Raw genomic sequence first — 27,531 nt, forward strand, 5'->3', positions numbered from 1 at the left:
TGACGACGTACGTGACAGGATTTTCACGTTATTCATGTGATGACCCGACAGTCATATTCGTCAAATCCTCTTACCCTCCCATGCCAATTTTGGTCGACACCAAGTTAAGGAGGCGATCATGAGAGCACTCAGACGTAGGCGGCTAGATAGATAGATAGATAGATAGATAGATAGATAGATAGATAGATAGATAGATAGATAGATAGATAGATAGATAGATAGATAGATAGATAGATAGATAGATAGATAGATAGATAGATAGATAGATATAAACGCTCAAAGTGCGAAAGGTTCGCTAAGAAATGCTTCGCATTTAAAAATCACGGGTCCGAGCCCGAATCGAATCCAGGCCTCCTGGCAAGCAGGTGCACTACCGGCGAGCAACGCCAGTACTTTAAACTGTTTCAGAAAAAAAAACCTCATACGCCCGCCATTTAGATAGAGGGGTCGCCATAACGCATGTTATATTGCGTGACAGAAGCGTAGAGGCTCACCATGCCTCAAAAGATGTGAATCGTGCAACGAGTGGGCGTACCTTATATTTAGGTGCACATTTTAGGATCTCAAGGGCTAACAATTAATCCGGAGTACTCCGCTAGTTATTTTTCACACGTAGAACTCCGAATTAAAGATGAAGAAGAGAAACAATAACAATGTTTGTCAATGTCACCCCCCCCCCATCCTTTTTTTTTCCTTGATGCGGCTTTAGTACCAAATATTACATATGGCTAACCACGATGTTAATTACATATGTGCCTCCAAAAATGAACGATGAGAAGTTGTGCCGAGCTTTCAGGCAATTCTTTTCTGTGGCAGTGAGTCTAGCTAAAGTTTTCAACGTCGAAAACCGTAAAAGCATAGCCGAGTCGAGAATTAGTGCGCACCTTTGCGTACGCAGGGAAAGCTGCGACAAAAATACAGGCCAGTTCTGGGATCTGTCGAAATTTACTCATATGTACGACATCCTGTAGCAAAATGTTCTTACTTCCTTCGTGCATATATAGTCCCGCATACCAGCGATACCGCGGCTCACCTAAACCAAAGAGTGAGCTCTCTACAGTTGTGAAAGATTTACAGGGTTTGTGTTGATTCAGCCAACTGCGCACGTAGCTGACGCGGTAACCTGGGGCCGTGACGCGGTAACCGTATTCACAAACTTGCCGTTCGTAAACATGCTGTTCGCCAGTGGCCGACCACCCTTGCTAGAATTTTATGTACAACGTATAATGATAGACTGGACTCCGCTCTTACAAACAAGTCTGGCGTAAAAGTTCTTTTATAATATTGGCGCTGTTTTCTTACAGATGGTGACAATATTTCGTCCTACTGCGTGCACCAATCTGTAGAAAAAAATGTTAAAACTACAAATAGAACATTCAAACGCATGGATGACATTGTCATTGACAGTGATGGTATTGAAAAAATAACACAGTCTTTGAAGGTTTTCGCAAGTCCAGGTGTGGACCTTATTAATGCAAAATTTCTCAAAGGTACAAAGGCATACTCATCTCCGTTTTTGCTACTAGTTTTTCTACAGTCCATTGATACAGGTAAAATTCCTGACGACTGGAGAGTTGGGAAGGTGGTTCCAATCCATAAACCAGGTAACAGCGCTTCTCCATACAACTACCACCCAATATAAATAACCAGTATCTCGTGCAAAATCTTGGAGCACATTTTTTACTCCGAAATTTTTTATTTTCTTCACTCAAAGTCGTTTTTTTTTTCGCGCGCACAACACGGCTTCCGAAAAACTCTCTCTTGTGAAACGCAACTAATTGCATTCGCTCATAAGCTTCATCGAATTCTTGACTGCCGCTCGTTCGCCGACTGTATCTTGGATTTTGCAAAGACGTTTGACAAGGTTTGCCACAAACTGCTTCTCTCGAAACTAGCGCAACATAACCTTAGTCCGAAAATCCTGACATGGCTAGAACACTTCCTCTGTAACCGATGTCAGTTTGTAACTTATAACTATCATACGGCACCCAGTAGCTCAGTCGATTCCGGAGTGCCTCAAGGGTCGGTCTTAGGACCGCTTCTTTTCTTAATCTACATCAACGACTTACCTCAGCGCGTAACTTCTAACATTTATTTGTTTGCTGATGACTGTGTTGTTGTCCGTGAAATTACTAACGCTCAGGACGTAACCACATTGCAAACTGATCTTAACGCTATTTATGACTGGTGCAACGACTGGCTAATGACACTAAACAACAACAAATGCAAAGTCTTACGTGGATCCCGTACTGCGTCTAATCCACCAACATAACAGCTTAACAACACCATCCTTGAGCCAGTAACATCTTACCGCTACCTTGGAGTACACATACCATCAGATTTAACTTCGTCTCTTCATGTTAACCACATAGTTAACAACGCTAACCGAACACTCGCATACCTACGACGTAATTTCTCTTCCGCCCCCGCATCACTAAAACTGCTTCTTTACAAAACCTTAATCCGCTCCAAACTTGAGTACGCTTCTGCTGTATGGGACCCGAGTACTTCCAAGCTAATCGATTCATTTGAACTTGTTCAAAATAACTCTACCCGATTCATTCTCCACAACTACAACCGAACTGCTAGTATCTCCTCCATGAAACTTAACTCTCAGTGTACCACCACTTGCTTCACGCCGTTATTTTTCTCGACTCTGCCTTTTTCATATAATTTACTTCCGTAACAGCCATCTGCGTAATGAACTAATCGCTAAACCGTCCTACCATTCCGTTCGCATTGATCACTCCCACAAAGTTGGAATCATTTCCTGTCACACTGATCACTGTTATCATAGTTTTATTCCGCGCACATCACAGGATTGGAACCGCCTTCCCGGAAGCATCGCCGCCATTGAAGACCATCAACTGTTTAAAACAACATTAGCTAACACTGTATAAATAGGAGCCGAAGAACGTGTATTTTTACTTACTGTTTGTTGCGTTTTCTGTTTCCTTTTACTTGTTTTTTTTTTACTCACTCCCCTCTGTAATGCCTTTGGCCTTGAGGGCATTAATGAATGAAATGAAATGAAAACGTCTGGTGCGCAATCTGTAGTTATGTATGGGCTAGTGAAACTAGTTTCCTTGATCCGAGAAAAAAGGACTGCATAAAGAATACATAAAGCTCAGAAAGAGAAATATCCTGAAATTTACAGCGCGAAACTTCAAGAAGGAAGCAAGGACACTCCGACGAGTGCTTGTACACGTACGTACGTGCATCCTCTCTTTCGTTCTTGTAGTTTCGAGCTGTAAGTTTCACTATGGTTTATTTACGTGCCCAACATACTATCCTGGCTTTAGCAAAAAAATCTTCAAAGCTTCGAGGTGCGCAGTATACGATGCCAAATGTATACCTGACTGAAAGAGCACAGCAGTTGAACTCCTTTGCAATTTACCAGTTAAAGAAATTCGATTCGGTGATATTCGATACTCTTAGCCCTGCCTTTCATAGAGTATAGCCTGGCGTACCACTGAAAAAAACATTCGAAAATGTTCCTTTTCGTAAACGAGTCGCAAAATTACTTTAATGCAATCGATCACTTTACAGAGGGACAAGATAAGCCTAAGTTATACGTTAAAAGCAAGCACAACAATTTTAAACGCTTCTTACACATTCTGCTCGAGAAACCACCCATGAAAGTCTGCTGGAATCGCGGACGGGCACTCGAACTCTGCAACGGCGATTTGTTCGAGCGTCTTCGCGTCCAACACCACTAGAGCCAGCTTCTTCTCATCGTTCTCGTGGAGAAGGGAGCTCAGGATGACACCGTCGTCCTCTTCAACAGCGTCTGGACGTGCTACGAACACGGGTTCCGAGGGAAACCACCCTTGGCGTTCCCAGCGCAGCCAGTCGCCAGTAACGACATCAAGCTTGGAAACGAAAGCCCTGTGTTCTTCACCATCAACATTGCTCAGGCTGTAGCTGTACCTGTACTCTTTCCCGTTACGGCGTTGGTCTATCCTTGGAAGCTCTCCACGAAGCTGGCCCTTGGCTAGTTCCTGTGCCTCAACCAGTACCCGCTCGCCCGGGCCTCGGTTCAGAGGCAGCGAAAAACGACGCATGCGGCCCATCTTGAACACGGTGGGCTTCTCCACCGTGTAGTCGAGACACCGGATGATGCTGTCGTCGTCAAAGCATATTAGGTCGACCACGAGTTCATCTCCCCGTTGGAAGGCATTGATGTGGTGGAAAGTGAAAAACGCGGCGGATTCGAACACGGTTGTGTGAAGCTCTCCCGTCGTCTTGTTCATCACGTGAAAGCGGACGTTCTTGTTGGCATCAAACCTGAGGGCGTTCACGTACGCCTTGTAGCCCAGGTACCGCGAGACGAGCATGGAGGGCAGATGCATGAACAGGGATTGTTCCAGCACGACGACCCAGCTTTCGGTCATTCCGAAACTGTGTATGTAGGGCACTGACATGCGAGACTGCAGTGGTACCGTGCCCACGGCTCTGGCGCGGTCCACCGAGCTTTCGGATCCACCGGGAGGAAAACGAACGAGCACGAACGACGGACGGCCGCTCATGCGCGTGCCGATGTTGTACGTCGCGCCGTCGTCGGGGTCTAAATGTGGATGGGCGGTGGCGATGTGCACAGCCACAAAGTCTCGCAAGTCTTTCTTCTCCAGTGTTTCCAACGAAGCGGGGTCCACCCGAGTCATGTGAGGCGTCTCCGTCATAGCGTACACCTCGTCGCCCACGGGCATTACGTTCACCAGAGCGTTGTCGGTGAAGTCCATAGAGAAATACGACGCCAGCCGCTCGAACACGGTGGCACAGGGATCGGGATGCGCCACGGTGCCGAACTCGGAGACGACGATTCTGTTGGCCCTCAGGTTGCGTGCGTACGCGTCGCTTCGCAGGAAGCGGTTCTGATAAAGCACCCGGCCATCCTCGATGGTGAACTGTCTCAGCAGAGCGGGGCCGTCGAATACGTGGTTGTAGCGGTCGGACCCGATCGAAGACCGTCCCGGGCCGTTCCGCAAAAGCCTTCCTCGAAGCCACGCCGGCAGCTCGCCTCGGAGCAAGCCCGTGACCGGCTCCGAAACCTCGGGAACGCACGAGCGCCCATATAACTTTCTCGCGTCGATGCCGGGAGTCGCTTCCTCGCTCGTTGCCATCGCTCGCTGCCGTACGCCTCCGCAGCCTCGGGGATACTACGGGGAGCGACGTCAAGGCCGCGTCAATAAGATAATGCCGGCGAGAGTCTTGGGCCGAATCGCACGCAGCGGATCCTTCGCAAACAGATGGGCGAAGGTCCTTGCGAGCGGCTGCGACTGAAATAGATACGATTGTATTCCCCCTCCTCTATGCTCTGGAACCGGTCTTGAGGGCGCCTTGCCACCATTCGCCCCTCAAACGTCTTTCTCGGTACTTTGAACCGTTCACAACTATGCGTGATGACCGCCCGGTTACGTAAGGCGGCCGTTGTAAACAACCGTGTGCTGTACGCATACTTGATCTTCGAATCATTACTTTTTAAGAGCACAGCTCTTTGAACTTTTCGTTGCGCCGGGTAGTGCGAACAGAAACTATCATATTCATAAATCGGCATGCGCTCTCTTCTTCCTCTCAGTCTTCTTGCTTATCTTCTGCTTCGCTCCCCAAAGCACCTGCGCCGATATCTCCGGCGCGAGATGGAATAACTCCGATGGGTTAGAGAACGAGTACAGAGAGAGAGAGAGAGAAATGCTTGGCGCAAAAAATTCCTTGGCGAGGCGGGATTCGAACCCGCGTACCCACAATCCGAAGTTCTAACCACTCGGCTATCCAGGCACGCTGGCAGAACATAACATAGCCTTGTATAGTATCGCATAGAAAGGTGGCGGAAAAGGGAAGCGAGGGCGAGGAGGGGGAAAGAAGAAGGGGTGAGAACAAAGCATAGCATAGAGAGAAAGAGAAAAATAGAACGGAAGAAAGTGAAGAAAGAGAGAAAGAGATAGCAAGAGAGAAAGAGCGAGAAACACAAAGGAATGCAAAGAGAGAGAAAGAAAGAAAAGAAAATTCGGCAGATCCCACGCACTGTGGGAATCGATGTAATGCGAAGCAGCCAGCAAAGAGCTGCATACATCGCCTTGTTTGTCTTTGAGCCAAACGAAATCATTCATGCCATGGCATCTAGTCCACCATATATCGCATGTTTGCCATGCACGCATGCATGCACAATCTAGTGTACACCATGCCAATGAAACGCATATTCTGGTATATAAATGCATGAGATGTCGTTTATGTTCATCACGCACTCGTGTCATGCCATACCAATTTTGGTATATATCACGTTAACAAAACGGTCGGAAGCGCACCATGACAGTGGCATGTAAATCATACCGTACATGACATGCATAACATGATTCGCATGTTAAGACCTCTCATTTATGTTCGTCATACAGTCACATCGCGCAATACCAATTTTGGTGTATATCAAAGGAGCAAATTGGCCGCGAGTGCACCATGAGTAGAGCATGTAAATCACGCCATACATGACATGAATATTATGGTTTTTCATATTACCACCTGTCACTAATGTTCATCATACAGTCACATCGCGCAATACCAGTTTTGGTCTATATCAAGCTATCGAAACGGCCGCGAAAGCACCATGAGCGTGGCATGTAAGTCATGACATACATGGCATGCATGTCATAGTTTTCATGTTACGACCTGTTATTCATGTTCTTCATACAGTCACATCGCGCAATACCAATTTTGGTGCATATCAATCTAGCGAAACGGCCACGAGTGCGCCATGAGCATGGCATGTATAAATCATGACGTACATTTCATGCATGTCATGATTATCATGTTACCACCTTTCATTTACGTTCGTCATACAGTGGTGTCGCGCAATACCAATTTTGGTGTATACCAAGCAAGCGAAACGGCCGGGAAGGCACAATGAGCGCGGCATGTAAATCATGACATACATAACCTGCATGTCATGATTTCCATGTTACCGCCTCTAATTTACGTTCGTCATGCAGTCGCGTCGCGCAATACCAATTTTGGTGTGTCAAGCAAGCGAAACGGCACGAGTGCGTCATGAGCATGACATGTAAATCATGTCGTGCATGTCATGATTTTCATGTTACCACGTCTCATTTACCGTCGTCGTACAGTCGCTTCGCGCAATAGCAATTTTGGTGTACATCGAGCTAGCGAAGCGGCCGCGAATGCATCATGAGCGTGGCAATTAAACCATGACATACATGACGTGCATGTCATGGTTTTCATCTTACCAACTGTCATTCATGTTCTTCATACAGTCACATCGCGCAATACAAATTTTGGTGTATATCAATCTACTGAAACTGCCGCTAGCGCATCATGAGCGTGGCATGTATATCAGGTCGTACATGACTTGCATGTCATGATTTTTATGTTACCACGTCTCACTTACGTTCACTTTAACAATGTGCTTGATTGGGCTGGTTGGTTCTGCATGGTAGACGACGAATAGAAACAGCGCTAGACACGGGACGAGAAGAGGACACATACACAGTCGTGTCGCGTAACACCAATTTTCGTGTATATCACGCAAGCGAAACTGACGCGAATGCACCATGAGCATGGCATGTAAATCATGACATACATGTCATGGACGTCATGGTTTTCGTGCTACCACCTGTTATTCATGTTCTTCATAAAGTAACATCGCACAATACCAATTTTGGTGTATATCAATCTAGCGAAACGGGCGCGAGTGCGCCATGAGCGTGGCATGTAAATCGTGTCATACATGACATGCATATCATGATTTTCATGTTACCACGTGTCATTTATGTTCGTCATACAGAAATGTCTCGTCATACCAGTTTTCGTATGTATCCCTTCATTTAAACGGCCGCGAGCGCCCCGAGACCTTGTCATGTAAATCATGCTGCATATGACATGCGCGTCATGATTTGCATGTTAGGACCTGTCATTATGTTCGTCATGAACTCTTGTCACGCCGTACCAATTTTGGTATATATGAAATTAACGGAACGGCCGCAAGAGCCCAAAGGCCGTGGAATGTAAATCGTGCTGTTCATGACATGCGTGTCATGATTTTCATGATATGACCTGTCATTTATGTTAGTAATAAGGCCATGTTATGACACACCAGTTTTGGTATACATCCGATTAACGGAACGGCCGCGGAGCCCAAAGGCCGTGGAATGTAAATCATGCTGTTCATGACATGCGTGTCATGTTTTTCATGATATGACCTGTCATTTATGTTCGTAATAAGGCCATGTTATGAGACACCAATTTTGGTATACGTCCGATAACGAAACGGCCAGGAGAGCACAAAGTCGTAGGCGGATAGATAGATAGATAGATAGATAGATAGATAGATAGATAGATAGATAGATAGATAGATAGATAGATAGATAGATAGATAGATAGATAGATAGATAGATAGATAGATAGATAGATAGATAGATAGATAGATAGATAGATAGATAGATAGATAGATAGATAGATAGATAGATACGCTCAAAGTCGCAGAAGTTTGCTAAGAAATGCTTCGCATTTAAAATAAACAGAGACAAACAGGACATATAAAAAACAAAGGTATGAGAGAAAAAGAAAAAGAGCCAGCGGAAGAAATAAAGAGAAACAAAGAAAGCCGCCCAGCTCCGCGCATCCTTGAGGCTTAGCACCCCTAGTACGAAGCTGCCTTCATTTTGTTCTTCTTCATAACAATACGCATACACACAGGTGAGGCTCCAAAGTGTTGCAATGTGTGTTATGTTTCTTGTGTACTAATCAGTTCTGCACTGTTCGGATCATAATAATAACTATCACCGCAGATCGCACTAAAAGGTGCAACATATTAGAAAGACGTCCGACAAAAAAAAAAAGAAAACACGGGAATATTCAATCCTTCCTTGATTGTCTTACGTGTGCTGGAGGCAATACATACCGGCGGCCGACGATTGCGATTGCAGCTATCAGTTTTGTACAGAGTGTATAGCTTGTACTTTGAGTTGCTTACTTCTCTGGGCACAGGTTCGCCCAGTAAAGAGTTTCCTCTCTACCAGCTTGACTGCCACCTCCTTCAACGTCACTACCACCTGACAATATTTAATTCACAGCAGAGCATGTTCGTGAAAATGAGGTTGACTGAAGAACGATGATGGGATCGAGAGGATACAGCAGACATTCCCAGACTGTGGCAAGCAGTTTACCACTGTTCCTAAAGCGGAAAGAGTAGAAACATCGCGTTCTACTTGTAACATACGGACCAGAAACTTGGTTGATAACAAACAAACTCGAGGAGATATTATGGACCATGCAGCGTGCGATGAAACTAAAAATGATAGGTGTCACGTGAAGAGATAGGAAGAGAGGAAAATGATCAGAGAAAAAACATGGCTAGCTAATATCCTTGTTTTAAAAGAAAAAGCGGACAATGAGCGGATCTCTAATGCGTAGGGTAGGTAGCCGATGGTATGTGAGAGTGACGAAATGAATTACAAAGGTCGAGAAGCGCTGTCGAATTCAGTACAGTGTTCTGCGGTGTGATGAAATTAAGGAGTTAGCAGGAATAAACTGCGATCAGCTAGCGCATAAGAGCGTAAATGGAGGATCATTGCGAGAGATATTCGTCCTGCAATAGACATAGAATAGTATCATGATGATCAAGATGATAATGAAGGAAACGATGGCGGTGGTGGCTATTATGATTTACCAATTCTCGCTTTAGACATGGTATGAGAGGTGGTAAATAAAGTAATGGTTCTTAGCGTCTCCTAAAGTAAGCAAATGCGCACGAAAGACAGGTTCACAACTTAACTAAGGTCAATTACACGGTGAGACACCGGAAAGATAAGGTACCTTCTTTCCGTGTTATACTGCTACAAGCCATTGGCGTTTCGGAACAAGTCATTCGTCTTTGAGAAGACGACGATGATCTCTAAGCTATTGCTGCCTGCCCCCTGTAAACAAATGTTACCTGTGTACTTGTAAATACAGGAGCTGCATATAGCGTTCCGTCTGCGCATTCTCACCTAATAGCTTCCCCTGATACGTGTGTTGCAGGGGCGTAGCCAAGGGGGGGGGGGTTCAACCCCCTCCCCCCAAAAATTTTTCAATTTTGCTTGCGTATATATACACGCTCACTTACAAACGCACGCACGAACATAAAGTATAGTTGAACCCCCCCCCCCCCCCCCCAAAAAAAAAAAAACAATTTCTGGATACGCCCCTGGTGTGTTGTATCAAGGTACTCGCGTATAAGTCCTAAATATGTGGGTTGTAATGAGTGACGCCATCAGCTTATCTACTTGGGTAAAAAAAGTTGAACCACAGTGCAACTACCGAGAAAAGGACAAAAGGAAGAGGCAAGATCAATGCACTGACTTATCACTGATTTATTTCCTTCAAAAACGCGCATATATAGCGGCACCGAAGGAGAAAAGGCAAGAAAAAGGAAATCCGGAAAATGGAAGCAAAGAAAACTGCGCTTAGTTTGGGTACCTGGACACGAATGACCCGTATTAGGCTAAATGAAGCGGCAGACAAACTATAGCTAAGCCTTTCCTTGCAGTCTGTGTTCTTTTTCTCATTCCAGTTACGGGTTTCATTACTGCGGCCAGATTTGGAAAGTATGCTTTTTATTGTCTACACCAAGTCTCGCCCCCTCACCTGTCTAACAGCACTCCTACGCTTCTCTCGGAGCATAAAATGTTGCAATACAAATAGACAGAAGCAGCAATGGCAGGACTCCGATGAAGAATCCCTAAATATTTATATACATGCACTGAACTTGTGTGGTGATCACTCCTTTTTGTTCGTTATGCAGTTAGGTGGAGACATTTGATCAGTTCTTGCTGGATTGCCGACGTTTTTCCTCCCTCATGAACACGAACCATCGAAACTATAATGCGGAAACCCGTTATGTCATGTGCTCCATCTTTGCTGTTGTCATTTTGAGATTGCGTGCTGGCACACTCGGACAGGAATATGTGCATTGCTGGGGATAAATTAATGTCTGAATCAAATTGATTCAATTGTTCCATCAATTTATCATATCAAATGCGGAGCATCTCTTAGCGAACCAAAGAGACTTTGACCGTTTCCATCTATCCATGGTGATGATGATGAAATGAACTTTATTTCTAGCCGCCGACGTCTGGACGCTCTTATGGCCCCCTACTTAACTTGGTATATACCAAAATTGGCGTAGAAGGACATGAATGCATGATGAACAAGATTCAGAGGTTATACATGAATAAGGTGACTTGCCTGTCACGTACGTCATCAAATCCTTTCGACTAGTCACGTGTGGCACATACCCGCATACCACCGCCCGTGGTATATGCGCCACAGGTGATACACGGTTTATATCAACCCAGGGACAGCAGCAATTGACATTGTTAATCTTAACGCAATAGCTTTAAGGACCCCGTATTCAGATAATGCGGTGCTGGAGTCGGAGGCGCTGTCCATGAGGGAAAAATTCCGACCGAAGCGAAGAATAAAATTCACGGCTCGAGCGGGAATCAAGCCCAGGCACTGTGCGTGACAATCACGCACTCTACCACAAAGCCACTCTAGTGCTTGAAAGCGCTTCGGAAAAAGACCGTAAGCAAGCTACATGTCGGGGCAACGCCAATCGTGTATGCAGTTGTGGCATCGGCTGTTTTAGTAATGTAAAAAAACAATATATAAGTGTGGCTCCTCAAGCTACAGTCAAGCGTTGCTGCAATACGCCGACGACTGTCACTCATGATATGCAAAACATCACACCCTAGTGTGCATTTCGTTGCCATAAAACTGACCCTTCGCACGCAAGTGTAGTAGGCGTGCCTGGTAAGCCCACAATATACGCACAACTAATCAATTTACTGAATGACGTCGATCCTCCTGGTAACGCTTGGCTCGAATGGAAAAATCCTGCTTATGCTGCCACTCGTCGTCTGCTTCGCATGAAATCTATTCCCACAGTGCATGGGATCTGGCGAATTTGTTGAGCTTATGGTCTTCGGACAGAACGATTGCTTCCTCTGTTCGCTCCCTTTTTTTGGTGTTTATTATTTAATTGAAATGGTTGACTTGGTGTTCTGATATTCATTAAGATCAACAATTCATTCTGATTGACTTCATGTTTAGTTGAAATGGTTGACTTGGTGTTCTGATATTCATTAAAAACAACAATTCATTCTGATTGGCTCCATAATCTCTAGCAGGAAGTGAAATTCCTAAGATCTTGTGATACGCCCAACTCTTCCCCAATCCCCCTGAGTGGGCAGGTGCCAATTACCCTAGGATCATCATGATAACCACTATCATCAACAAGTGAAGCCAAACGACTGCTCGTTATCAGCTGCCGGTGGCACAGCGGTTACGGTGCTCTGTTGCTAACCCGAAAGTCGTGTATTCGATCCCGGCCGCGGCGGTCATATTTTTGATAGAGGCGGAATGCTAGAGGCCGGTGTAACTATATTTAGGTGCAAGTTAAAGAACCGCAATTGGTTGAAACTTCCGAAGCCATTCACTACTGCGTACGTCGTAATAATGTCGTCATTTCGGAGCGTAAAGCATCAGAAATTATTATTATTACTCGCCCTCGACCCGTAATCTGTTATTATAGTCAGACTTTCTTCAATGGTGCATTCGATGCCACGTTTGAGCATACTTTCGTGCTTATCTCAGTAGTTGCGCAAACATGTATCACCAAATCACACAAGTTCGTTAAAGAACCACAGGAGGTCAAAACGACTTCCCTCATAATCATATCGTGGTGTTGGGACGTTAAACCCCAGATATTAATAATAATAATAATAATAACAATATAATAATAATAATAATAATAATAATAATAATAATAATAATAATAATAATAATAATAATAATAATAATAATAATAATAATAATATTGTATTATTATTATTATTATTATTATTATTATTATTATTATTATTATTATTATTATTATTATTATTATTATTATTATTATTATTATTATAGTAGAAGTTCAAGCCGTGGCTGACTGTTTTGCCATGCATTTTTCATCTGTCTATAAGTCTCCAGCCTCTGTAGCTAGTAACGGTCGACAGGTTAAGGCAGTTGGCACAGCTGATGCTGTGTCGCTAGATGAAGATTCCATTTCAGAATGCATTAAGCGCTTGAAACCATCCTTTTCAGCTGGCCCAGATGGCATCCCCTCTGCCATACTAAAAGCCTATGGCAGTATACTTGCCCCAGTATTGACTGCCATATTTAATAAGTGTCTGCATGCTTCAACGTTTCCTAGCATGTGGAAAACTGCTCGTGTTTTCCCAGTGTTTAAGTCTGGCTGTAAAAGTGACGTCTCGAACTACCGCCCTATTTCCCTTCTTTGTGCCGCATCCAAAATCTTTGAGCTTGCTCTTCACAAAATATTGTCTTTTGATGTAAAAAATTCATTGATTGTGAATCAGCAAGGTTTCTCGCCGGCCGCTCAACTGTCAGTAATCTTGCCAGTTTCATGATGCAAGTCTCCACGCCTATTTCGCAGAGAGGACAGGTTGACGCTATTTACTGTGACCTTAGCAAAGCTTTTGATGTTGTCAGCCATTCGCTGCTTGTAGATAAACTTGCACACTTTGATGTTGATTCTTCAATTGTGGATCTCCTCCATAGCTATCTTCTGGATAGATTATGTTACGTTGCCGTTAATGGCCAAACGTCCTCTTTGTATAAAGCTACTAGTGGGGTTCCTCAAGGGTCGGTACTGGGCCCACTCCTCTTTTTAATTTATGTTAATGATGTTTCTTCTGTCATTCGGAATTCTTCTTTCCTTTTGTATGCCGATGACATAAAGATATTTAAGGAAATTCATTCAGTTATCGATTGTCGCTTGCTGCAATCTGATTTGTGTTCTTTTTCTGAATGGTGCAGGAGCAATAACCTCTCCCTAAATATTTCAAAAACCAAGGTAATGAGTTTCACTCGAAAAACATCTAGTGAGCCATTTTTATATTCGGTCAATTCTGTGTCGTTGTGTAAGGTATGTGAGATCAATGATCTAGGTGTTCTTTTTGATAGCACCTTACACTTTTCTGCTCACGTTAAGCGTATTGCTTTGCGGGGTCTTCGCACCCTAGGCTGTGTTTGCAGAATGTCTAGAGAATTCCGTTCTCCTGTGCCCTTCCGAAAATTGTACACCGCGCTATGTCTTCCTCAACTAGAGTATGCATCTGTGATCTGGAATGGCATTCCTAATTCCAGCAGCAACGCCATTGAGCGAGTCCAGAAAAAATTCCTAAGCATTTACAACCATCGTTTCGCTAGAAATGACTCTGGATCTCGTTCTAACGCTGCTGGATTATTATCATTGCCATCACTTTGCTGCCGACGAAATCGCGCTGATCTGTTATTTCTTTACAAGCTTTTGCATGGTATCATATCCTGCCCTGTACTGCTCAGCTGTCTTAATTTCCGAATTCCACGTAAGCTGACCAGAGAGAATAGACCTTTTCATGTAACCGCCTGCTTCTGTGAACATTCGACCATTGGCAGGATACAACGTCTTTACAATGCTTACTTTTTGGAGCTCGATGTTTTTCACAGCTCCCAGTCGTTGTTCTGCTCCGAGCTTTGCACTGTACTTACATAGCCTTGTACACTGTTGATATTTTTTTGTGCCTGCGCATAGTTGTATATGTGCAATTTTGTAACGTTTTTTATCCCTGATATTTTATTATGAATGTTTCCTTTGTTTTTTGTTTTTTTTTTGTTTTTTTCGTGCGCCAGTACAAAGACCTTACGGTTGTTCCTGGGCACATTACATAAACGTTTGATTTGATTATTATTATTATTATTATTATTATTATTATTATTATTATTATTATTATTATTATTATTATTATTATTATTATTATTAACTTGCAAAAATTTTCACATTGCTAAACAGGCACGTCTTAATTGGGTTAAACAAAAATGTCATTGAAATAATCGAACAGTATGAGAATATCTGCGTGCGTTCACTCCTTACGCGTTCAAAATTAATTTCCAGTTGTCCTAAATACTTCCATCATTATTGACAGACTTAAAGATTGAAATATTAAAACTAAACGTTAGTAAGACACGATCACTGGTGTCCCGTGAATACGCAATAATAATAATAATCAATCAATCAATCAATCAATCAAACGTTTATTTAACGTGCCCAGGAACAACCGTAAGGTCTTTGTACTGGCGCACGAAACAAAAACAAAAAAACAAAAAATATATCAGCGATAAAAACGTCATAAACTTGCACATATACAACTATGCGCAGGAAAAAAAAAAGACAACAGTGTACGAGGCTATGTAAGTACAGTGCAAAGCTCGGAGCAGAACAACGACTGGGAGCTGTGAAAAACATCGAGCTGCAAAAAGTAAGCATTGTGAAGACGTTGTATCCTGCCAATGGTCGAATGTTCACAGAGGCAGGCGGTTACATGAAAAGGTCTATTCTCTCTGTTCAGCTTACGTGGAATTCGGAAATTAAGACAGTTGAGCAGTACAGGGCATTATATGATACCATGCACAAGCTTGTAAAGAAATAACAGATCAGCGCGATTTCGTCGGCAGCAAAGTGATGGAAATGATAATAACCCAGCAGCGTTAGAACGAGATCCAGAGTCATTTCTAGCGAAACGATGGTTGTAAATGCTTGGAAATTTTTTCTGGACTCGCTCAATAGCCTTGCTGCTGGAATTAGGAATGCCATTCCAGATCACAGATGCATACTCAAGTTGAGGAAGACATAGCGCGGTGTACAATTTTCGGAAGGGCATAGGAGAACGGAATTCTCTAGACATTCTGCAAACACAGCCTAGGGTGCGAAGACCCCGCAAAGCAACACGCTTAACGTGAGCAGAAAAGTGTAAGGTGCTATCAAAAAGAACACCTAGATCATTGATCTCACATACCTTACACAACGACACAGAATTGACAGAATGTAAAAATGGCACACTAGATGTCTTTCGAGTGAAACTCATTACCTTGGTTTTTGAAATATTTAGGGAGAGGTTATTGCTCCTGCACCATTCAGAAAAAGAACACAAATCAGATTGCAGCAAGCGACAATCGATAACTCAATGAATTTCCTTAAATATCGTTATGTCATCGGCATACAAAAGGAAAGAAGAGTTCCGAATGACAAAAGAAATATCAGTAACATAAATTAAAAAGAGGAGTGGGCCCAGTACCGACCCTTGAGGAACCCCACTGTAGCTTTATACAAAGAGGACGTTTGGCCATTAACGGCAACATAACATGATCTATCAAGAAGATAGCCATGGAGGAGATTCACAATTGAAGAATCAACATCAAAGTGTGCAAGTTTATCCACAAGCAGCGAATGGCTGACAACGTCAAAAGCTTTGCTAAGGTCACAGTAAATAGCGTCAACCTGTCCTCTCTGCGAAATAGGCGTGGAGACTTTTTTTTTTTGCATGTAAAAAAGTAAACTTTATTTGGGCATAACACATACAGCGTTTGCCCGCGAGGCAAGGCAAAAGGAGGACTTAAACCCCCTGACTAGGCCTTACCTCGCTGGGGCAGCAGAGACAGCGGAGTCGAAAGTTCCAATTTCTCTAGAACGTGATCAATTAACAAGAACATAATCACTAATACAATACCTCGGAGCAAAGCAGGAAGCGGGAACTTGCAGGAACTTGCATCATGAAACTGGCAAGATTAGCGACAGTTGAGCGGCCAGCGACAAACCCATGCTGATTCACAATCAATGAATTTTTTACATCAAAAGACAATATTTTGTGAAGAGCAAGCTCAAAGATTTTGGATGCGGCACAAAGAAGGGAAATAGGGCGGTAGTTCGAGACGTCACTTTTACAGCCAGACTTAAATACTGGGAAAACACGAGCAGTTTTCCACATGCTAAGAAAAGTTGAAGCATGCAGACACATTAAATATGGTAGTCAATACTGGTACAAGTATACTGCCATATTCTTTTAGTATGGCAGAGGGGATGCCATCTGGGCCAGCTGAAAAGGATGGTTTCAGGCGCTTAATGCATTCTGAAATGGAATCTTCATCTAGCGACACAGCATCAGCTGTGTAGCTAGATGAAGCTTAATACCCTCAAATGCTCGACTGTCTTAATTTCCGAATTCCACGTAAGCTGACCAGAGAGAATAGACCTTTTTATGTAACAGCCCGCCTCTGTGAACATTCGACCATTGGCAGGATACGTCTTTACAATGCTTATTTTTTGCAGCTCGATGTTTTTCACAGCTCCCAGTCGATGTTCTGTTCCGAGCTTTGCACTGTACTTACATAGCTTCGTACACTGTTCACATTTCTTTATTATTTTTTTTCTTTCGACCATTGGCAGGATACAACGTCTTTACAATGCTTACTTTTTGGAGCTCGATGTTTTTCACAGCTCCGTCGTTGTTCTGCTCCGAGCTTTGCACTGTACTTACACAGCCTCGTACACTGTTGACTTTTTTTTTTCCTGCGCATAGTTGTATATGTGCAAGTTTATAACGTTTTTTATCCCTGATATTTTAGTTTTTTTTGTTTTTTTTCGTGCGCCACTACAAAGACCTTACGGTTGTTCCTGGGCACGTTAAATAAACGTTCGATTTATTTATTTATTTATTTATTTATTTATTTATTTATTTATTTGATTGATTGATTTATTTATTTGATTGATTGATTGATTGATTGATTGATTGATTGATTGATTGATTGATATTATTATTGCGTATTCACGGGACACCAGTGATCGTGTCTTACTAACATTTAGTTTTAATATTTCAATCTTTAAGTCTGTCAAGAATGATGGAAGTATTTAGGACCACTGAAAATTAATTTTGAACGCGTAACGAGTGAACGCACGCAGATATTCTCACACTGTTCGATTATTTCAATGACATCTTTGTTTAATCCAATTGAGACGTGCCCGTTTAGCAATGTGAAAATTTTTGCAAGTTAATAATAATAATAATAATAACAATAATAATAATAATAATAATAATAATAATAATAATAATAATAATAATAATAATAATAATAATAATAACATTATTATTATTATTATTATTATTATTATTATTATTATTATTATTATTATTATTATTATTATTATTATTATTATTATATTATTATTATTATTCATCTTTCATCTTCGACTTCGCCGCCAGCTGACGTAGACACGTCGGAGCGTGTCAGTGTGATGCCTGTGACAGCCTCTTCTGCAGCGGTGACTGAGGGTGAAATAAAGAAGAAACCCGCCTCGTTTGGAGTTATGAAAACATCCACTATATCTGTAGCTCAACGGCCACAAAGGCCACAATGGCCAAAGGCCATTTTTGTTACGAAGCTGAGCCCGGACGCCACTACTGCTGACATTAAGAAACATATTGCTTCATTGGATCTGTCTCCCATCTCCTGCCGGCGACTTCAAACAAAGTTCCAGTCATATTCTTCATTCTATATTGAAGTTGACGAGGAAACACTACAACGCCTGAATGACCCTTCGATGTGGCCCCTCGGATGCCTCTTCAAGCCATTTCGTGGGGAGCTGCGCGATGACATGCTTCATCCCTCTGAGATAGTGACTGGAATCCAAAGTGCCGTGTGACGTAGACATATTCTACCAAAATGCTCGGGGTCTGCGTACCAAGACATTCGAGTTTTTCTCTAATGTTCTTTCGTCTGCTTTTCCTATTATTGCTATCTCTGAAACCTGGCTCGGCACTGAAATTCCCTCATCTGACTTTTTTCCCCCGCCTACACCACCTTCCGCAGTGACCGAGATTTCAGTGAAACCAAACAGAAAGGCGGTGGCGTGCTGATTGCCATTGACAATTCACTGAACTCTGTTAGACGGAAAGACCTAGAAACTATCAAAGAATCCATCTGGCTAGAAACCAACCTTGAGCGCCGTGAAAAATTGTTGATTGGATGTTTCTATTTACCACCCAGCATTTCCCCTGCCTCGTTTCATGATGTGATGTCTTCAATTGAACTTGTGATATCTTCTCATAGTGGACACAGAATTATTGTTCTTGGGGATTTCAATGTACCTGGAATTGACTGGAGTACGCTTACCTTTTCTCATTACAATCATTTCATAGAGAAAAAGTGCAGCCTGCTCTTGGACTTTCTGGCGTTTAATTCCCTACTGCAACATAACTCAGTCGTCAATTGCAGTGGCAATGTCTTAGACCTGTGTGTGTCAAACGATCAACCCCTTGAAGTTTCCCGCTCCAGCATCTCTCTTGTACGTCCTGACAAATTCCACCCACCACTTAACGTAAGATTATCCGCATCAACCGAAACAACGAGCTACAGCAGTTATGTAAACAGATCTCCAAGATTTGCTTTCAAGCGAGGTGATTACACGGGCCTGTATCATTACTTGTCCACCGTTGACTGGTCACAGGTTACTGACAAACCAAATGTTGATGACCAGGTTGATCAGTTTGCGGAGCTTGTACTGAGCAGCATGCGTAATTTTATTCCCCAATACACACATAAACAACGTAAATATCCCCACTGGTTCTCATCTGAACTTATCAGTGCACTGAAGCATAAAGATCGCGCACACAGGAAATCTAAATGTTCTCCATCGAGCGAGTGGAAGGAAGAGTTCAGCTTTTTTCGAACTCTCGCTAAACGCCTATATAAACGGGATCATAGTTCGTATATTGAATTCTTAGAAAAAAGCGCTTCTGACAGGCCAGCTGAGTTTTGGAAGTATGTACGTAAACGGTCCAGCAAAAGCGGAGAGTCTTTCATACTACTAGACTCAAATGGGGTAGAAGTGCATGCCGTCGCTGACTGTTTTGCCGCACATTTCTCATCCGTTTATAAGGCCTCAGACTCTAGCACTGATATCAGACAGCCTAAGGCAGTTCGCTCACCCAGTGCTTTGTCGCTGGATGAAAATCTTATCTGCGAATGCATTAAGTGCTTAAAACCATCCTTATCATGTGGCCCAGATGGCATCCCCTCCGCCATACTAAAAGCTTATAGTAGTATATTTGTCCCAGTACTGACTACGATATTTAATAACTGCCTGGACACTTCCACATTTCCTAGCATGTGGAAAACTGCTCGTGTTTTCCCAGTATTTAAGTCGGGCTCTAAGACAGATGTTTCTAATTATCGCCCGATTTCTCTACTATGTGCCACATCAAAGATCTTCGAGCTGGCTCTTCACAAAATATTGTCTTTTAGTAAGCTCATTGATTCCTAATCAACATGGTTTTCTCGCTGGCCGCTCAGCTACCACAAATCTTGCTAGTTTCATGACGCAGATCTCCACACCTATTTCTCAGAGAGGACAGGTTGACGTACTCTACTGTGACCTGAGCAAGGCTTTTCACGTAGTCAGCCACACACTGATTATGGTTAAACTTGCGCAATTTGATGTTGACTTGTCGGTTGTGAATCTCCTGCAGAGCTATCTGCTCAATAGATATTGTTATGTAGCGGTAAATGGCCAAACGTCTTCTTTGTATAAAGTGACTAGTGGGCTCCCTCAAGGGTCAGTATTAGGCCCACTCCTATTTTTAATTTACGTTAATGATGTTTCTTTTGCCATTCGTAATTCTTCTTTCCTCTTGTATGCCGATGACATCAAGATTTTTAAGGAAATTCATTCAGTTAACGACTGTCGCTTGCTGCAGTCAGATTTGCGCTCTTTTTCCGAATGGTGCAACGCTAATAACCTTTCTCTGAATGCCTCGAAGACAAAATTCATGTCTATCACTCGCAAAACATCTAGCGTGTCATTTCAATACTCTGTCAATTCTGTGTCCTTATGCAAGGTTTATGAGATCAGTGATCTTGGTGTTGTTGTTGATAGCACGTTAAACTTTTCTGCTCACGCTAAGCGTGTTGCTTTGCGGGGTCTTCGCACCCTAGGCTGTGTTTGCAGATTGTCTAGAGAATTCCGTTCTCCTATGCCCTTCCGAAAATTGTACACCGCGCTATGTCTTCCTCAACTGGAGTATGCGTCCGTGATATGGAATGGCATTGCTCAATCCAGCGGTAACACCATTGAACGAGTCCAGAAAAAAATCCTTAGCATATATAACCATCGCTTTGCTAAAAAATCTCGTTCAAATACTGCTGAATTATTATCATTGCCATCACTTCACTTCCGACGAAATCGTTCTGATCTCTTGTTTCTTTACAAGCTAGTCCACGGTATCATATCCTGCCCTGTACTTCTCAATTGTGTTAATTTTCGAATTCCGCGTAAGTTAACCAGAGAGAACAGACCGTTTCATGTACCCGCCTGCTTCTTCCAACACTCTACCGTTCACAGAATACAAAGTCTCTATAATGTTAATTTTCTTGATCTTGACATTTTTCATAGTCCACAATCATTGTTTTTATCCGAGCTTTGTACTGTTTTGACATAGTATGGCACAATGTACAAAGTCTTCCCTTCTCCGTCTTTCCGCATAGTTGTATATATGCAATCTAATTTTTCATTCCCCTTCAATATTTCTCGTGTTGTCTTATTTTACTCCTCCCCTTTTGTGTTCATTTCTCTTTGTCTACGTGTATTTGCTCTTTTTATTTCTGAAGACTGCCTGTATTGTATAGTTTATTTTTATTGTTTTTTTGCGTGCGCCTGCACAAAGACCTTACGGTTGTTCCTGGGCACGTTAAATAAATGATTGATTGATTGATTGATTGATTGATTGATTGATTGATTGATTATTACTATTATTATTATTAATATCTGGGGTTTAACGTCCCAACACCACGATATGATTATGAGGGAAGTCGTTTTGACCTCCTGTGGTTCTTTAACGAACTTGTGTGATTTGGTGATACATGTTTACGCAACTACTGAGATAAGCACGAAAGTATGCTCAAACGTGGCATCGAATGCACCAATGAAGAAAGTCTGACTATAATAACAGATAATGGGTCGAGGGCGAGTAATAATAATAATTTCTGATGCTTTACGCTCCAAAACGACGACATTATTACGACGTACGCAGTAGTGGATGGCTTCGGAAGTTTCAACCAATTGCGGTTCTTTAACTTGCACCTAAATATAGATACACCGGCCTCTAGCTTAATAGCCTGGAGACATCGCATAATACTACTACTACTACTACTACTAATAATAATAATAATAATAATAATAATAATAATAATAATAATAATAATAATAATAATAATAATAATATTAATTGTTAGGGTTTCGCGTCGCCAAAGCCCGATATGGTTATGAAAGACGCCGTAGTGGAGGGCTTCGAAAATTTCGACTACTTGCTTTAACGTGCACTTAAATCAAAGCACACGGGTCTCTAGTGTTTTGCCTCCATCGAAATACGACCGCTGCCGCCGGTATACGATCCCGCGGCTTTCGGGTCCAATACCTAATAACAGAAGCAAAGTCAGGTTTCATTATTAGGAATAAATGCGATGTCTCCAGGGTATAAGCTACTCTAGTCCGGCCTACGGGCTTCGTACGTAAAAAGACAGATCGTAAACTAAAAAATTATTTAGATCTCATTGCAAAATACAATTACAACGGTGCAATGATATTATATGATTCACTTCGAACATTAAAGTTCACGTCACAGAGGTCCGCCTATACGTGTTCCTCCCATAAAGATGCCCCAAATTATCTCGAAATTTCAAAGTTCGCATTGTGCCCATTTCGTGCTCTTTGTACCATGAAATTCGATGGTCGTCATGCAAGTTGCTACAATGTTCGTAATTGACCCAAAGTGCAAAATACCATAAATGAAAAGTGCTTTCCCATAGTGCACCCTGTAGCATCAGTATTAGCGATTCGGTTTTCTACACACATTCCTAGCGTTCTCTAACTTATTTAGCTTTACTTCGAGGTACTTTACTTTTACTTTGAGGTATGGCGCAGTTGTCTAAGGCAGCGCATGCGGAGCGAGGGGTCGCAGGTTCGAAGCCCCGGTCAAGCACTTCGGAATTTCTTTCTTCCAAACTATTTTGTGGCTTTTACTTATATATACATACAGACATATATCCGGGACATGACGGCGATGGCGAAGGCAAGAATCGGCCGAGAGTGTCCATATAATTGCTATCGCAATAAAACTTCCACACTTGGCGCTGATTAAATTATACTGTTATGAAATTACCCTAACTGAATTACTATTTGCTGTAATGAGTAATGTAATGAAAAACACAGCACATCCACGGAGTGAATGATGATGAGTGGGCGAAGCTGCGGAGGTTCATCGGTAAATCGTGAATCTTCCGTGAATTCTGCCCAGTGCATCATCACCGACGTGAGATCGGGCGCGTTTATACTAAAGGTTCGATGAGAGTTATGACGACTTGCAGCTCACTTTAATTTTACATGTACGCTGTGAATTTTCATTGTTTAGAAAACCATTGCTTTAGAAAACATCCGGCGTCTTTCGTTAAGCAGCTGGCGTCTTTTCGTTTTGCTTTAGAAACATCTGGAGTTCTTTCGTTTTGCTTTTAGAAAACATCTGGCGTCTTTCGTTGGTTTATTTCATCAATCAACGGCGTTTTGAACAAAATTTTTATTGTTTAATCACGCACAGGAGAAATCTCAACAGGCACTACCTTGGAGGTAAACAATGGCTGCTAATGGGAATGAGAGACAGAAGTCGGCTTTTCGCTAACACTTACACTTCTACTTATACTAACGTTTCCTACTGGAACATGCCAATGGCTGCTAATGGGGAATGAGAGACAGAAGAATTCGGCTTTTAGTTAACGCGCGCGCTGCGAATTTTTTATTGTTCAACAACACACAGGAGAAATCTCCCACCGGCACCACCTTGGAGGTGAAGATCTGGTACTAGCGTTAAGACTGGTTACGCACTACGACGGGGACGAACGGGTCTTCGCCCCTAAAACTTCCAGTGAGTAATTTAAATAGGATTACTCATTACTTTTCCAATTACTTCTGACTAAAGTATAGCACGTCTGCTCGAAACGAGTCGCTGGCAGGTGCCCGTTACCAGCTGCCTCGTTTTGCTCGTGCAGTACGCTCTAGACTGTTGTTGAAGCCGTGCACGTATCGCTTTTTTCTCTTGCCTGAGGGTCCTCCATATCAGCCTTGTTTGTCACGTGTTGCACACATGAGAGTATTACCGTATTTAAGAGGCGAGTGCTGTTCACCTCGGCGCATTTTTATTGTTTCACCTTTTTGCCCACGTGTGTGGGGTGCGACACCACGTTGAATGTTACTACGGTAACGGTGTGAACTCTGATATGAATTGAACAGGCACCAATGCTGTGCAAGGTTCCCCTACGTAGAAAGTTTCAGCTCATTCCATTGGCGGCACCTTGCAACGTCAGCGGCGTGTGAAATGTGGTCATGTGTGCATAGGTCGGCCGAAAAGCTGGAGCTCACTGGAGCTCACTCACTCAAGAAATATATTTTGCACTTAGGGCTCAATGTCGCTGCCGCCGCTCACTTCGCGACGCATGTTAGACATGGACGAACTGCTACCACCGCGCGAGGGCAGGGGCCGACCGCCGCCGCGGCTGTGGTCACTGCTGCGCATCGGCTGCGTCGACGTCGCTGCCGCTGGGAGGCGGCACTCACTAGTGACAAGCTGACCGACCAACTTTGGGCCGTCCGTCAAGCCGAGGATGCCGCCCGGGTCCAAGGGCTTCAGGCCGTCACCTGAGGCCATCATCATCGACGGAGAGTGGGACGGGATAGGGGTTAATCCCCTCTTCCCCCCGCCTCACCCGGACTTTTAATAAATTTTATTCACTCACTCACTTAGGGCTCACTCGGACTCAGACTCACCAAAATTTTCTACAACCGTACTCACTCGGACTAAACCTCACTAGTATTTTTCTCAACCGGACTCTCTTGGACTGAGACTCACCAAAATTTTACTCGCCGGGACTGACTCAGACTCACAGCTCATTCTGAGTCTGAGTGAATCTCAGAGGGTCAAGACATGAGTAAGTTCGCCGTCCTATGCATGTGACCCCGCTAAGATGGAGTTGAGAGAAGGCATCTTTTTTTTTTTTATTTTGCATTTTCTGGACTGAAGGATTTCGAGTTCGGTGCCTCTGTCGCTGCTATTCTTTCTGGATTAATCTGTCCATCCTTCGGTCTACGCAATCAAAAAGTAAAAAAATGCGGGCTTGAATAATGTTAGATGGCTCCTTTATTTCTGGGAAAACAAAAAATAAATTTAATTTGAAAATTAAAAAAATGTTTTGGAGGTGCTGGGTATCGATCCCAGTACCTCTCGCATGCTAAGCGAGCGCTCTACCATCTGAGCTACACCCCCGGACGATGTAACGGCAGCAGTAAGGGCTCTTTGAAGTACACGCATTGCCTCGCTTCTCGGATCCGCCCTTTCCTTCGACCCAGATTGAATCCGGTTGCGCGCCCGCTCGATGTTAGGCAGCCGGTCGCAGCAATCCGCAGATAAATCTCTTCATTGAACGAGTTTCGCTCTCGCGCGCTTCACTTGTCTCCGATGACCGCTAACTTTAGCCGGGGGAAATCACGTCGAACCAAAGCCTCCTATGCTATGGTTGAACGTTAGGGCTTTTCAGCACACGTGCAGTGTAGCTACAGCGCCCTCCACCCGCTACACTCCAGCACACACCGTGCCTTCACTTACAGCACCTCTATGACATGTAAATGAATTCTTCTCATGTGGTAATGATGTTCATATTACGTGGTTTTCGCAAGTACGTTGTTTTAGGATTTTCCTCGTACCTGTGCGTGAATGCGTAATCGATACCGCTGTCATCAGGCATGTAGTATCGCGCGTTCCACATCGGCGCAATAGTTTGCTCACGGCAGTTAACATGGAAAGGTGTATGTTGGTAATAACGGGTTTGCTACGCTCGAAGCAGCATGGCTGAGGGCGCTGCATTATGGTAGCGCATGAGCGCAGTCACGTGGTCTGATTTCGTATTTCGCGCGAGCTTTCTTTAAAGGCCGGAAAAAATCACCGCGCTGCATGTACGTTGCCACAAAAAATTGGATCGGTCGTTTGGGAATGCCTTCTAAAACGCGAAATGAAATTGGCACTAAAGTGAATATTAGAAATTTTGAATAACTGATATTAGTTAATTTACTTATTAGGTGTAATATAAAAAATACCATAACTAGTGCCACATGACGGCAAACCATGTGTCGTTTGGTTCGTTGAGGTGCGGTTAACCACTTTTTTTAACCCTTGGTTCTTGTTACGTGACACACCCTGTATAAAATAAATTAACAATATTCAAAGAAAATCTATCTTTACTCTACTTGGATTTCATCACAATTAGGCCTCATCTTGTGCGAGAGTGGACGCAATTGCACTCTATTATAGTATATGTCTCTTATTGATTCTATGTTGTAGAACGTTTGCTGACCTAAATATGTGCTTACTGTCGTCGAAACGGTCGCCTGCAATTTATGAAGAGAACGTCCACGATTGTACCTTTCCAGACGCGCATTGCGTGGTCGCACTCCCGCGTGCTCGAAATTATTCGTGGGCAAACAACCGTACCTCATGTCTTCGACAAGAATAACTTCGCAGAAGTTTTCGTTCAGGCGAAAGAGAGAAAAATAACGTTAGAGTTTCTCGTGAAAGGCGAAGCGCTAATGCCGATATGAATGCATCCAATCGCCGTAAGGAATTAAGTTTCGTAGCTTTATCGGTACTGTATATTGCAACTAATATTCGCGTACTAATTAAATTAACGAGCATGGTGTCTGCGCATGCGCACGAACAAGAAGAAATCTTAGTCGGTGACCGTGAACGCTGCTTGCAAACCGCTGGTGTAACGACAGCGCGAACGTATTGAGTCACTTCTCGCTTTAATTTAAAGCGATCTGCAACATTAGGCACGCGGAAATTCGGATATACCGGTGGTGACAGTCACGCTATAGGCTCATTCATACTTGCGACTAGCACCAGCCGCGCGACGATTCGCGTAAGTGACGACCAAAATAGAAACTTGAGGACTCTTGAGCTTCGTCTTCAAGAGTAGAACGCTATAGCATAATCGGGCTCCATTCGCATCGTCTTCTTAATCGCAAGCCAAGATTCTCTCCTCGGTGGACACCTCAACCGAGCCGCGAGGAAAAGAACGTCTGTGCGAGTAACATTGGCCGTTTCAAATTCTCTGCTGCAAATGCAGTTGCGAAGTGAGGACTGCGCCATAATTCATCGTACTGCGAATCAGCGGCTCCAGCTGCTGTATACGAGCTTGCCTCACTTTACAAAATTGTATTTTTTAAAATTTTTTGTCGGTCGAAAGCAATAGCGATGTACCTTTTGTTAAAGCTGGTGAATATTTGTCTCAAATTAAATGTCGTGGAATTCTTTGGCTGTTTAGAGAATGGTTACGTTACCATTCTAGGGCTGCTTTTAATATGGCTGCCTTACTGTTCGAAAACTATCCCAATAATATTCTATTTGTATGCGTAGAAGATCCGGTGTCATCGCTATTCGATTCTTATTCGGTTCTAAAGTAAAATCAACTGACGGCGACCGATGTCACACCTGTTTGCGCGACCTATTCCTTTCGCCACACCGAATTCGCGTACTGCAATATCCCCTCAAGATAAGCGGACGTCCT

General features: G+C 43.2%; 1 protein-coding gene and 1 non-coding gene across 2 annotated transcripts; both read right to left on the reverse strand.

The window, feature by feature from the left end:
• Window positions 1-3,498: 3,498 nt before the first annotated feature.
• LOC119383762 (carotenoid isomerooxygenase) lies at window positions 3,499-5,225 on the reverse strand. Its single transcript, XM_037652061.2, has one exon. The coding sequence runs from the start codon at window positions 5,121-5,123 to the stop codon at window positions 3,609-3,611; it is 1,515 nt and encodes a 504-aa protein (XP_037507989.1). The 5' UTR covers window positions 5,124-5,225; the 3' UTR covers window positions 3,499-3,608.
• A 19,937-nt stretch (window positions 5,226-25,162) lies between these two features.
• On the reverse strand, window positions 25,163-25,235 carry Trnaa-agc (transfer RNA alanine (anticodon AGC)). Its single transcript has one exon. It is a non-coding gene; the product is annotated as a tRNA-Ala (tRNA).
• Window positions 25,236-27,531: the final 2,296 nt, after the last annotated feature.

This window comes from Rhipicephalus sanguineus, chromosome 2 (assembly GCF_013339695.2).
Source record: "Rhipicephalus sanguineus isolate Rsan-2018 chromosome 2, BIME_Rsan_1.4, whole genome shotgun sequence".
NCBI classification, from domain to species: domain Eukaryota; kingdom Metazoa; phylum Arthropoda; class Arachnida; order Ixodida; family Ixodidae; genus Rhipicephalus; species Rhipicephalus sanguineus.